At 44.9% G+C, this 13,914-nt stretch overlaps 1 protein-coding gene across 3 annotated transcripts in view; it reads right to left on the bottom strand.

Annotated features, from left to right (window-relative positions):
- Nucleotides 1–13,914, bottom strand: part of LOC135390204 (acetylcholinesterase-like) — a 36,125-nt gene that overhangs the window by 6,691 nt on the left and 15,520 nt on the right. For all 3 annotated transcript variants that reach the window (XM_064620164.1, XM_064620162.1, XM_064620163.1), the window contains exons 3-5: nucleotides 9,288–9,594; nucleotides 1,988–2,204; nucleotides 1,182–1,417 (exon numbers count right to left, since the gene is read on the bottom strand). In XM_064620164.1, the coding sequence (XP_064476234.1) occupies nucleotides 1,182–1,417; nucleotides 1,988–2,204; nucleotides 9,288–9,594 (760 nt within the window). The remainder of the gene's footprint in view (nucleotides 1–1,181; nucleotides 1,418–1,987; nucleotides 2,205–9,287; nucleotides 9,595–13,914) is intronic.

The raw sequence follows: 13,914 nt of genomic DNA on the forward strand, positions 1-13,914 counted from the left end.
ATGTTAATGGTAAACCTATAGAAACTGTGTGCTTTTCTGAAAGCTAGTGACTTGGAAGCTTCAGATACGTAATACTTCTGCTGTGCACTGAGCATTTTTTTTAGCAATCTAATTTCAAAGATTGCCGCGCGAAGCAAAATTTGCGGACTCTGTGACGCGGCAACCTGTCATGAGTTACGTAGTGCTTCAATATCACGTGATACCTGACCGCCAATCCGAGGCAGGCTCCCACTTCCTCTTCCTGCTTCCCGCTTCCTCGGTGAACGGATGATTCTCTAAAGTCCGAAATTAATTAGTACGAACACTATGAAGAACTCAGAGGTGATGACTTCTGTGTGTCATCACAAAGTCAAGTTCTGCATGATGGTGTCTTAAAACATGGTGGGTATATTTTACTTTACAGTCTCTTTAAACCTTGCATGAAGGTAACCACGAAAGCAAGCTGGGACGAAGCCTTTCTGGCACTGCCTTCGAAATACTCCCATGGTATCATTGCTATCGTCGTGCCTATAGTCAAATCTGTGTTCTCCTCTGGACGTGCACTGGCCAGGGTGAAAGTACAGCTGCCGGGGTGAGCTTCGCTGGTGGAACGCGGGAAGCCACACACTGGCCTCCGTTGCTATAGGGTCCCGGCAGCAGCAGCTGCCCACTGACGCCAATAATCCGACAACTATATTCCACTAAATTGGGTAAGCGAAGCCGTTTTGCCAGCACCAGCAGGGTCATGTCACGTGCGCGAGTCTATCAGACCCAAAAGAAAGCCGCGGTGCTTGCACACATCGCTCGACCATAGCCAGCATTCCTGTCACCATCAACTAGCAACTATGTTACTGAAGCGTCGAGTTCATTGACATGGTCGTCGATATGTCACGGAAACCAGGAATCATCAAAAGGTCTGTTCCTGAAGCCCGAATATACATGTGCCTTGCCATCTCCACTGCTGTTCGTTCCTGTGATATGGTAACGCCTAGAATGCTTTCCGTTTCTTCCGCGCTGCCTGCATAACTTAGCCGTTTTGCGTTTCTCTATTCACATTTTCTCTAGTTGTTGTCTCTAGTCTCTAGTTCTCCCGAGTCATTCCATGTTCCTTTAAATGCATTCTTTGCGGCGCATTATTTCTTGACGCCCCGCGAATCCATGCTGTGTGATTTTCGGTTGCTGCCGTTAGCAGCAGGACTAACCTTGTACGGACGATAGAACGACCCACTCTGTAGAATGAGTCTTGTGAATGTCTTGGCCCAGGTATTGACGGGAGACAGCATATGATAACCGATGGACACTGCACCCGCCTCGTAGCCGTGCAGGACTACGGAAGACGTGTTACCACCGAAGAACATAATATTTTGAAGCACCCAGTCGAGGGCTAATAGCTGGTCGTAGAGAGCCACGTTTCCTGGAGCGTCGTCAGAACCGTCACCTAACAGGAAGACACAAGGTGACTGAGTTTCTTTGTTGAACTGCACACCACACTGACACTACGGCGCATGAGTGACTGTGGAATAGATAGATGGGTAGATACATAAATTGACATCATAGACGACGACGACGATGACGTGCCATTGGATTTTAGACCTATATCGCTTCGCCCTACAATTTGGACGATTGAACTCGTTCGTCATCAGCAATTATACCAGTGTTCAATCTAAGAATGGCGCGAAATGTAGTTCGTCAACGCTAACAGAGTTAGTTACTCCTCCTGTATATACTGCACACTGCACCGCCATCAGGTGGCGGGGCCATAGGTTTCCCACAGTTTTACAGCCGCACCGCTTATGAAGACAGAGTCGTGCGGCTAGCTATTCCAGCCAATAGGAGTGAGCGTAGGGCGAGGCAAACATGCTATTCTTGAGTTGATTAAAATTACGAGTACCCCATCAGACATGAGTAACAAAAAACATCTCCACAGAAACTGAGCATGGCACTGTAGGCGTACGCAGTTTTGTTCAATATCAATCCTAGCTAGAATAGAAATTGAAGGACCACCTACCAAGAAAACCAAGCGCGTGTAGCCGATAGTTGGGCACAACGACGATAACGTCCCCTAGAGCACACAGAGGAGAGGCATCGTAATCGCTGTTGGATCCCCACTTGAAGGCGATTCCATAGAAGAACACAAGCGTAGTCTTCTGCACGTGCCTCGGTTGTGGTACGGAAGGCGTCCACAAATTCAAGTGAAGGCAGTCCTCAGTGGTCTCGTTGTGAGGCTAGACAGGTTGCGATCATGAAGATTCAGGGTGGCTTATCATGTGGACACATGTACACAACTTAGTGCCATATCGAAAGCAGGACTGTGAGGGCAAAGCTTCTGTGGCAGACCACAGAGAAATTACAAAAACGCGTATGCCATCTTGTGAGAAGTATTAAGCAGGCACAATTTTCAGATGCGCTCACAATATACAGGATGTCTCAGTTAAATCCCCGGGCTAAATAATTTGCGAACTGGTTGACCAATCGAATAACTTTCTTTCTTACAAGTATCTGTCTGATACCGGCAACAACCTACTCACCTTGTGAATGAGTTGGAGCCGCTCACTATTTAAATAAAAATTCAAACGAGTTTCGTGAAAAAACAACTTCTAATACAGGGCGCCGTCGGCATTAAAATGGGTACTACCCCTTTTGAGACCTTCAGTGGACACCTTTTAGAGAAAAGCTGCAACCGACGCTGGTCATTTGTTGCAGTAATTAATTGGTTTCCGTTCACATATCTTTGTCGCGGCTTGTTGTGCTGAAGCGCAAAAGGACGCTCTTCCACTCTCATGTCCACCAATGAATTACGTCCTTACACCAATGAATTACACTAATGAATTACGTCCTTTCCGCTTCGGTGGCAGATTTGTCTCTAAAAGGTGTCCACTGAAGGTCCCAAAAGGGGTCGTACCCATTTTAATGCCGACGGCGCCCTGCTTTAGAAGTTTTGTTTGTTTTTTTTGTTTGTGTTGTTTGTTTTTTCACGAAACTCATTGAATTTTTATTTAAATAATGACCGACTCCAACTCATTCACACGGTGCGCAGGTTGTAGGTGGTATCGGACAGATACTTAGATTGGTGCACGGGTTCGCGAATTATTTAGCCTCGGGATTTTTACTGAAACACTGGGTATAAATAACGATTGTGTCTTGAAACACATCTGTGGAGGGTAAAATGTAGAAAACTAAACAGGCGCAAAAAATGCACTTTGATGCTCTTTTACAAAGATCTACAGTTGAGGCGCGACGTAAGTGAACTGGCAAATCATTCCATATCTGGCTCCCATAGTAGGTGAGGAAATCAACGTTAATCAAATGTGGGGCACTGAAAAGTACAAGGGTCGTTCAAGGTTGACCGAGACTTTTGCTGGAGTAAAATCAATGAGTAAGTGCAATTGAGTAAAACTTTCCTGGGACGAAGTACAATCCCTCCCAGCCGCATGTGCAGCTGTGCACGTGAGACAGCAGCGGCTATCATGGCGGCGAGCAGTGTGTCTGTAGCTGTTCCCTAGATGAGTTCTCCGACACCTCAATTGGGACCAGAAGGGAGTGCGCATGGCAGTCTCTTAGCAACTGCTGAACCGTGTTGAAACCGAGGGGGGCGAATTTTTGCAATCAATCATCACATGTTACGAAAACCTATATACATCATTTTACCGCAGAGACAAAAACAAGCAGCGTCAAGGCTTCCCCAACGCCAAAGAAAAGCTACATGCAGCCGTCTGCTTCGGGGACCATGGCAGCTGTCTTTTGGGACATGCGGGGTGTCATGCATGTGGACTTTTTGGAGCAAGGTGTCACGATTAATGCCGAGTCCTACTCCAAGTTGATAGAGGGTTTCGTCTGAAACGCACTTCGCAAGAAAATACCTGGGATGATGCTAGAAAATGTCATTCTTCTTCACGACAATGTCCGACGTGACACGGCGAATTGGACGGTAGGAACAGTCCATAAACTATTTTGGTGTTACTTTAGACTCTATATCGTCATGGAGGTTACAAATTGATAAAGTTGCTGGAAAGTTGAGATAGTCTTGCCATTCGCTGTTTTTAGAAAGGCAGTGCTTTCCCGAGCGCATCCTGCGACAATTATATTTTGCCCTCGTCCAGTCCCATTTACTTAACGTATGAAAATGGATTTTTCCTTTCTGCAGACTTCTTGTGGACTTCTTGTTTCCTGTCTTGACAGTGTGTTGACTTTGACTTCTTGTTCATCAAGTCAACAGGAATTGCTATTGAGATCATTTTGACAATCTCTTGAACTACCTTATGTGTACCTTCTGTGGACAAGGTATATATATGTCGTTGTTGACAGTTTGTGGACTTTCTATGCGCCTATGTAGCAAGTACTTATTTCAACCGTTTTTTTAAACATAGATGAATTCCGTATAATTAATTACTGCATTATCGGACAGTAATGTCCTGAGAGGTCGACCTCAATAGGATACCGAGCGTCCCATAGGGCGGGGGGGGGGGGGGTATAAGTATATAGCGGCATACTTGTGGCTCTGTTCATTGGGAGACAAGCTGTATGGGTAATATCAGCAATTCCTGGGTGCGTTGCAAAAAACGATGTGGGGTGTACAGTACTCCTAGGGGGTGGAGAGATCCGTGGTATCGGCTCTCTAAACAAAGCGGTATTTGGATCTGAACTTATAATTAAATGTAGTAGCTTGGACGCCACTTCGCCACTTCTTATCTACATATTAAAACACTAAATACATTTTCCATGGCTTTGAGAAGACGGTTCCTCGTATTACCAGGGGCGTTCAGGTCAAACCGGGACTTTTCATTTTTCGCAAAAGTAAAATGAACTTGCAGACGAGAAATTAGTTTTATTTTTCAACAGAATCCCCAACTGGCACTAATGCGCATGTCCCAGCGTTTCAGGAGGGCTTGGATACCAGCAGCGTAGAAATCCTTACCGGCGCGTAGCAGCCATGATTGGACCGCATTCTTGCCCTCGTCGTCGCAGCTGAAGTGCGGCCCCCAAGGAACGCCTTCAGTGGCCCGAAGAGATGGAAATCGCTGGGGGCGAGGTCTGGACTGTAAGGGGGATGTGGGAACAACTCCCAGCCAAGTTCCTGTAAGGTGCGTGTCGTGAGGTGCGCGGTATGCGGGCGTGCATTGTCCTGTACGTGGAGAACTCATTTGGTGATGAGGCCCGGACGCTTTTGCTTCAGCACCTTCTGCACATCCACGAGAACCTGGCAGTAATATGCACTATTTATAGCACTACATGCACTATTGATATCGAGACTTGTTATCCGTCGGTCCTTGAGGATCGGGCGCTCCACAAGTTGGATGTTCTCAGGAACTCTGACACTTGGCTCTGAGCCGCCCCGGCCGGGATCGCCCAGCACTGATGTACGGCCGTCTCGGAACCGTTTGCACCACTCAAACGCTTTGCTGCGGCTAAGTGTATCGTGACCATACTCAGCCTGAAGTTTTCTGTGAATTTCAGATGACTTTACGCATTCATTCAAGAGAAACTTCATGACAATTCGCTGTTCGATGTGCGCGCTCACCTCGCTGTCCGCTATCTTTTCCAGCACGTGTCTCCTGTTTCACAAAAACTTTGGACCACCACGAGGTGAACGCAGAGGCCTGTCGCGTGTGAAAATTACGAAAAAGAAGTAGCTCGAGCCATTTGTGTACTCAGGAGGCAGAAAGTCCCGGTTTGACTTGAACGCCCCTCGTATTTATACTTCAGTACAGTAGACAATATATTTCCTTATGCGACCTAACTTATAACTGATGCGAACACATGAGGATCATGCGCATGCGACAGGTTTGCTGCACATTTTGATTCTGCGCCTCCGTGCCTGGCCCTCTCCTCATCATGGAGTCATCGCTATTAGCATCATCGGAGTGTCGTTGGAACGGTTGCAACATATTTCAACTGTGTCAGGCTCTCAGCGTTCGCTCGTGAATTACAGAACAAAGGAGGATATGATTTTGCATCGTAAGGGGTAAGCTGTGTGATAGAAGTGTGTCATCAAGCTTCCCTTATATTCCTACGATGACTGTTGTGCTGTAGGTTTTTGTGCGTTTTGAGCAGCGGCTGCAGTCTTCCGTCCCGTCAGGTATCAGTTCGTGGCCGGTGTTGATTGTGCTAATTTTGTTCCCGCCTTTGCATGTCTTACTTTGTTGAACAGTAAGCCGGGTGAACCAAATTTGTTGTTGGTAATACAATTTTTCTCGGTTTTACTCACTTGCGTTTGAACATTAGTAATTTGCGATTGAACGCCTTATTCTGACACATTTCTCTCCAGCGCTTCAGAGCCGTCGCTTTCGCCGAAATTCAATGGATTTTGAAGTCCACCGTTATCGTGGGTCACCAGAAGAACTCAGACCGCAACCGGTCGTTGACTGTATTGCGCGACGCGACAGTGTGCCATAAAGCATGTGTACGTGTGGAATACTTCACTACTGTGTGCGCGGGATGTTTTGTATGATTGTGTCGACACTGGATACCACTCTTAAGGTATGCATTTTCGGAATAAAATAGATGCCTATATATAGTTTTGCAGTACTTTATTTCGTGTATTTTATGCGTGTTGCGATTCAGTGAACAATACAACGGATAAATTCAACTTCGCTCAAGTCACAGAAAGTCCATGAAAAACTCTTCACATCATACGCGGGATGGTGTTAATCGGGCTTCAGTAAATCATGTATCTTCGAGTGCCTCACTTAACGGTCGCTAAGCCTTTTAAAAAAAGAACGAAGGTAACTTCGTGGGTGACGCCGACTCATTGACAGCTGAGTCACAACAATTAGTCAACAGAGAAATTGAGATCACATATAACAAGACTTACACATGAACGTAACATGGAATTTGTGTAAAGTATATGGAGAGTCTACTGAAAGACCTGTTACTTTCCTGTGAATAATTGCCAACAACACTTAAAGTTCCATAAGTCAACATAAAATCAATATGTGAGGTAAACACAAGGCTAATAGAAAGTCTACTGAATGTCTGTGCTCTCTGTTGACTAAGTTCTGTAGAATGGAAACAAAAGATCAACAGCCATTTTTGTAAGGAAATTTACTGTATTACCTCTTGGGATAACACCCGTGTGATTTACCTAATTGTTTCTTAAATTACAGAAGCGAGCTCTGAGAATAATAACCGTTTCGAGGCATCGGACTCATGCTGCTGGGTTGTTTTTTCAATTGAACATTGTGCCATTTCCAGATCTTCTATATGAACGACGCGCTCTTTTGATACATTCAATTATAACTATGGGAATACCGTTCCAAAATGATATGTTCCGGGCGTGTACTAGAAGCAATAGAAGTGTGGTGTTGGATCAGTACACGCTCTTTCGTCCTCATAATGTATACGGTGCGCGACTAATTGCGCCTTTTTGCCCCAAGCTTTGCAACCTTTTGGCAATCGAGCTAAAAAATCGTATATTTCTTATTAGAGACCTGAGACCTGATGAGGAAATAATGTAACATTATTTTCTAATCACTGTATTTCAGTTTATATGAGGCCTCTTGAATCTTGTGTGCTTCATTTTGTTTTACATCATGTATTATGGGTGTCCTTAAGTATAGCTATGCTATTGGACCCCTATCGCGGTGTTTCTGTGTAGTTTTTAATTGAATTGAATAACAAACAAACCATGGCCGAAATGCGCTGGGAGGTTTTGCCCCATGTCACCTACAGCGCACATTTAGTCAATACCCTTTAAAAAGCACTTTGGAGAAGAGACTTCCACACAGATGAAGCCCTCCAGAAAGATGTCCGGCAGTGGCGACGGTAGCTGCCCATTTCTTTCTACGCCCAAGGCATCAAAGAGATGCCACAACGATGGCAACGGTGTCTAGACGCGCGCGCTGAATACTTAAAAACTGACGTAGTTTGGTGCTCCCCGACTTATCCATTGTATTTACAACAACAAAAGCGTTGCAGACCGTTGTATTTGGCTCGTAACTGAGATGACGAAGAAAGGGGATCAAATGTCTAACAGCAGGTGTGCAATGAAAGTGTGTATAATCGACCAACCTTATGTTACTAAAGATTCTACACGTTACGATTGCAGAAAAGAGGAAATTCAGAAGAACCCAAAAGGAGAATGGTACGCAGTGCCGCTTCTGGGTCAAGAGCAAGTTTAGTGGGGCTATTGACGTCATATGCCCCAAGAGCACAAGTGAGGCAAGAATAGATAAAGGCGTGAGAAGTGTATTAAGATATGTTTTTATGCGTTAGTGAATAAAAAAAGAGCTGTAACCTGCTGCGCTGCGGACGTCGTGTGGGAAAGAGCATGTAACTGCAGGACGACTAATCACTTAAAATTCATTCATTAAGTTTTTAATCAGATATTATCATGAAAATGCGAGACAATACAATTCGATGCGACCATTGTTCGAATCACCCTCTCGGTCAAAAATCGTGGAACGAGCACGTACTTTGAGATATAAACGGCCAAACGTTGGTATGCAAATGAGGTGAAACCAGAACTACGCACTTCTCGAGCACAAAAAGAGGGAAAGGACGTTGGTGTCGGAGGGCCACATGTTTTGTAGCTATCGAGCTTATTCGAATCAATGCTTTCTGCGCTTTCCGGCCCAAATAAGCCGACGCAATGTCCTTTCTGCGCTTGAGAAGTGTGTAGTGCTGGTTTAGCCTCATCTGCATACCAAGGTTTGGTGATTTATATCTCAAAGTACGTGCTGGTTTCAGGATTGTCGAGAAAGATGGTGGATTCAGATAATGGTCGCCTCTGGTTCTGCTGTCTCACATTTTCTCGAAAACATATAATCACAAAGTTAATTAATGAATATCAGGGAATTAGATATCCAGTAGTGACAGCCTCTTTCCAGCTTTGGTTTCCAACTTGGTTTGGCTTGGTTTCCAGCCTCGTGGAGAGTTATACGGGGGCAATACAGAGAGAACGATACTCTTACCATTTGGTGTGGTGTCGGTTTTGAGATGGATTTGTCGATTTGGGTAGTCGTTTTGTTTTAGATAGAAAAATAAACCCGGGACGAGAAAACAATAATTTTGGTCCTGACAGTGCTCGAGATACAACTTTCGACATTTTCTGAGTACAGCAAGCACACGCGTCGCCGCAGGATAGTGGTGGGGGACCAGAAAAGTTCCTCTATTAGTACAGCCCTCCTCTCCATCTTTCTTCCCTGACGTCCTCCCCCTTTTCATACCTTCGATGCATTTCTATCCCTCGACTACTGATAAGGTTCCTCAGACGCCATTCACCCCGCGACACTCCATCTTTCGAGTGCCCATAACAAAGAACCAGAGCTGTGCACATGCATGTCAGTAGTATAGTAACATCTAGGACTTACCTCGAAAACTGCTGCTATCTGTGCTTGAGTGCAGGGCAGCTTGTGACGCGTAGCATCTATTACCTCCTCTCCTCCCACGTAGTGGAAACCACGTGACCGACGGAACCTGTTCTGACCGGTGGTGTTTCTTCCGAAGGGGATGCCCAAAAAGCTGAAGAAGGGGATCCCCTGAAATTTATATTTTCTGCCTCTGTACCGACCAGATCTGGTGTCCACAGTGATCACATCTTGCTCCGTGTTACGAAGGTAGTAGTAAAGGAACAGGAGGACGGATACTATCAGCAGCATGGAGAGGACGAGAATTTTTCTGCGGGGAAAAGGAAATTATCCACTTAGAGGAAATGCCATTATGGTTAGCAATAAATGTAGAAGTTGGATTTGCGACCTGCAACATGCGGGTATGTACGCCATAATCCTTAGTTCACGCAACGCACAATACCAGTCGCGCTTCGCGTGTGACATCCATATATCAAGAGTTATTGTTAGCGGGTACCTGAGCATAAAATTTTCAACTTGGCACGTTGAAGCAGTCGTCCAGCAGCACGATCAAGTCGTCCCGATCCGAAATTTCGGGGCTTTCTAAATTGGGTGGTCGACGAGGTTTTGGACGTAGAGTTCACTTTTGGTGACTTTCGTGGTGTAAATTGTGTTAGTAAGTTGATCATATTCACAAGAAAAGCAAGAGCATTTTTAAAGGCTTTATTATTTAGACATTTGTACAAAGAAAGAATATCCAGTCTAGATGTAGAAGTTTATATGTTATCCACATTTAATAGGACATTTCATATATATTTCTGCGTTCCCGTAGCGCAGGGTTGCCACTGGTTTGAGCACGTGCTGCAACTTCGTTATCCTACAGCTCGTGTGTCGAAGGTAACACAGTGTCAAAGATGTGGCTAAGGGTTTTTGTAACATAGTTTTTGTGCGAACGGACCCTGGCCTCAGGTCGCTTCTACCAGGGCAGACCAGTTTAGCTACATCTCCGAATCGATATTTTCTTTTTTAAAACGAGATGGCTACACGCTGTGTCTTGCCATGCAATCCACGCCCCACTCCGCAAAGTCCTCATTGTGTGCGACTGCGGTCGCAACTAGAGACGATCGTAAGTGCTGCGCACATGACCACACTGTCTGGGTGTATCCCGTTTGAAACCATGAAAATAATCTTTCAAAAATAAACGCGTAAGTACCTACTGTTAAAAATATAACTCCCAGAACATACGCTTAAAAACCAACGCACAAAAATAATCGCCAAAATATCCATGTTTAACTAAAAACGCTAAGGAATCAACGGTTAAGAATACATAGTTAAAAATAAATCGTTTCAGAATCCCCCCAAATCCACCCTACAGTTGCTAGAGTCATGTGGTATGGCCCAAATCAACGTGAACTGCAAGCAAGGGGCTTAAACTAACACTCACAGGACCAAACTAGCCTAAACCATCCCAAACTAAAAGAAACCAAACTAACCTAACCTAACATCATCTAACCTGGCGCAAATTGCAATCAATCCGCGTCCGTGCTAGATGGTGAGGGGATTTTGAAATAGTTTATTTTTAATGATGGATTATTAAACGGTGATCGCTAAGCGGGGATAGTAAGGGGTTTGTTTTAGGGGATATATTTTTAACCGTGTATTTTTAAGCGGATTATTCTTGAATGTTTTATTCTTAAACGTTTATTCATAATGGTGGATTACGGGGACCCCCCCCCCCCCCAGAGGTACTGGTGTGACGCATTGCCCCCTTCCGTCGCGTACCCTGTGCGGACCGTACCCCCGGCACCCCTAGCACCCCTCGTAACGCCACTGGACACTCGCGCATGCGCTAGCAAGAGTTGTCTCAGACATGGTAATGCTCAGAGGCTAGGAGGTATGCATTTTCACTTTTAGGCAGCGAGAAACACTCATGCATGGGTACAGTCACCGATTCTCTATTAAGCGAAACAAAGTCGACCTCCCCGTCTAGTTCGCGGGTTACCAGCCAAGATTATTTCGCCGAGCTCCGATTTCGAGCTTCTACGTCCTCTATCCGCTTTTGCGCCACCAGTGGCTGACGACAAAAAAGACAATAGAAGAAACCTTCCGTTGTGGCATTCCCGCGTAACGCCGAAGCGCTTCAAGAAATGTCGTGAGTGTAACCATTGATACCACCACATTACCGCCAGCAATGGGGTAGAGTATCACCAGTGGGGATCTACCTCTCCACACATCCATGTACGCGACTGTAAAGACGCGTGAATTCAATGTCAAAACGTTCGGCTGCGGAGCCGTAGTTGAACCACTTGTTGGTGAACAAGTACCGTGTCGTTACGGACATAAGCCTAGTTAGGTGCTCGAATATTGCTCGCTCGAAAAAGCTTTGTCCGAAAAGACTCAAAGGTACCCGAAATACTACTTGTTTTCGATTGTAGTGCCACGTTCGATCATTCAGTAGCATTTTCGTACAAGATAAACAACCCTAGAATATCCCCAACTGTGCACAGCCGATGTTTTGAACCCCACGCGTTCCAACCCTACTTTCCTATCTTGTCCAGTGGTATATTGCCCGACCACAGCGCCCGATTGCTCTAATCTGCTTCCAATGTGAGACATGGTCTTTCAAGTTATGTGGCATTTGCCCGGTGGTATTCTCCGCCACCGCATCGCTCGCTGCGACCAACTTCCGGAGTGAGAGTGCTGCTGGAAACTCATCGACTTTTTTTTGCTACTGTGTTGCGGCCACTGATCTCGATTGTAAAAGGCTGGATCGCGGATAGGAGCGCGGCGCTGATGGCGGCAACCGGCCGCCATCTTACTGTACCCAAAACAGTAGCCGCAGCGATCATGGCAACTTCCTGCAATTACGGTCGTGCCAACCGTACCGGCAAGGATACAGGGCCGAAATTTCTACAGGTGAGTCATTCTTTATCAAGAAATAAATAGGCGTCCATTCTGTACATTTATTTGACCATTATGAAGTGTTTTTTCGCCCAAAACCAGCACTGGGTGCAAGTTGTTTGATCGCTCTTCCGAGGTTCAATCGAAGACACTTGCATTTTACCCGGCGGCAAATACAGATTGAGTGCATAATATGCTGGAGAGAACATGTTACACTACACTGATAGTGGTGTCATCAATATGTGCGTGCGCTCGAGCGCTTTTCTGCATGCATTGCTAGCACACGGTGTTCTCTACGGAAGCCAGTGCACAGCCATTTCTTTGAATCATTTTCGCGCACAAGTTCAGTATTACGACGTAATGAGAGCAAGAGAGTCAATGTTTTTCATGCATTGGTATTGTTTTCTGCCTCGGTTTGATTTGTGACAAAGAATCCTACGTAACGGTGGTGTGGTGTGACTTGGATACCGCCTTTGTGTCTGAGCTATGTTGTCAGCTTGTTGCGATAATAATAATTGTAGCTTGTCGTGTTATTTGTAGCAGTGTTTAAGGCAAAAGTGATCTCTCAATACAGGTTCCTCGCAGGGTCTACCCAGAGGATCGTCTGTGCACTGTGATGCGATCGAGCTTACAGATAAGTATCATGTTCCTCATCCACGGGTTCCTACTTTATGGGGAGGAACCACCTCAGTACACGCACTGTGGTGAGCCTCTCTCAAATTTGCACATTCTCTTTACATGTTCACATCATGGAACACATCACTTCAGAGAGTTTTATATACACCTTAGGCCCCTTCACCCAGCATTGTGTCTTGGTGATGAAGCTATAATTCTTTTTAGAACAGCGTTTAGACGTTGAAATTTTTTAAAGATACCAGGATTGTAAACCCTGTTTTAAACTGATGTTTAAACATTTATGCAATGCTTTTACTAAACAACATATTTATTTTTAACAAGTTGCATCCTAACCAACGTACTCTCCTTCACAGCTGCCTCGACACACTCAAGAAATGGGTGCAAAACCTGAGCAGTGCAAACAAACTCCGATCACCGCAGCACCTCCAAAAAGTAAAAGCCAATGTGTCACATGAGATTTTTAAAGGTATTCATAGTATATAATACCTTGTATTAACTGTAGATCTAACCCACCTCTACAGTATACACCCTCAGGAATTAAAACTTGTTGGGGAACCGTGATCATTGTTTCAGTTAATAGGCATGCACATATATGCTATAAGAAGAAAATTATTTCTTGAGAATGCACTACTGTTCATGCAGCTGTAGGTTTACCTTAGGTTAGCTGTAGGTTCGGCCTCTTGGGACGCTCTGTAGTTGTCTTAGCTGCAGGAGGAGTGTCCTCCAACATGTCAACTACTTGCAAAAATATTGACGTATTTAAGATTATGACACAGTTTGAAGGATTTCAATTCAGGAAATTTGCAGTGACAGGGCCTGTCAGAGTGAGACCTACTGAATATTTTATTGTGTCAAAGTGGCGGTTCCTTCAGGATAAGAATATTTTAGATGGGAGCAAAAAGCTTGAAATTAACGAAGTGTTGTTTGCATTAAGCAGTATGTAATACACTGAACATATAGGCAGCAAAACAAAAATTTAAAATTCAGCATGTATGAAAATTGGGTGCAACGAATTTACATAGTGTACCTGTACATTGTCATTCCTGAGATATATGTTATCATTGCAGGGAGGTCACAAAACAATAAACGTATTGTTTTGTCACCTCCCTGCACA

Source organism: Ornithodoros turicata, chromosome 3 (assembly GCF_037126465.1).
Source record: "Ornithodoros turicata isolate Travis chromosome 3, ASM3712646v1, whole genome shotgun sequence".
Lineage (NCBI taxonomy): Eukaryota > Metazoa > Arthropoda > Arachnida > Ixodida > Argasidae > Ornithodoros > Ornithodoros turicata.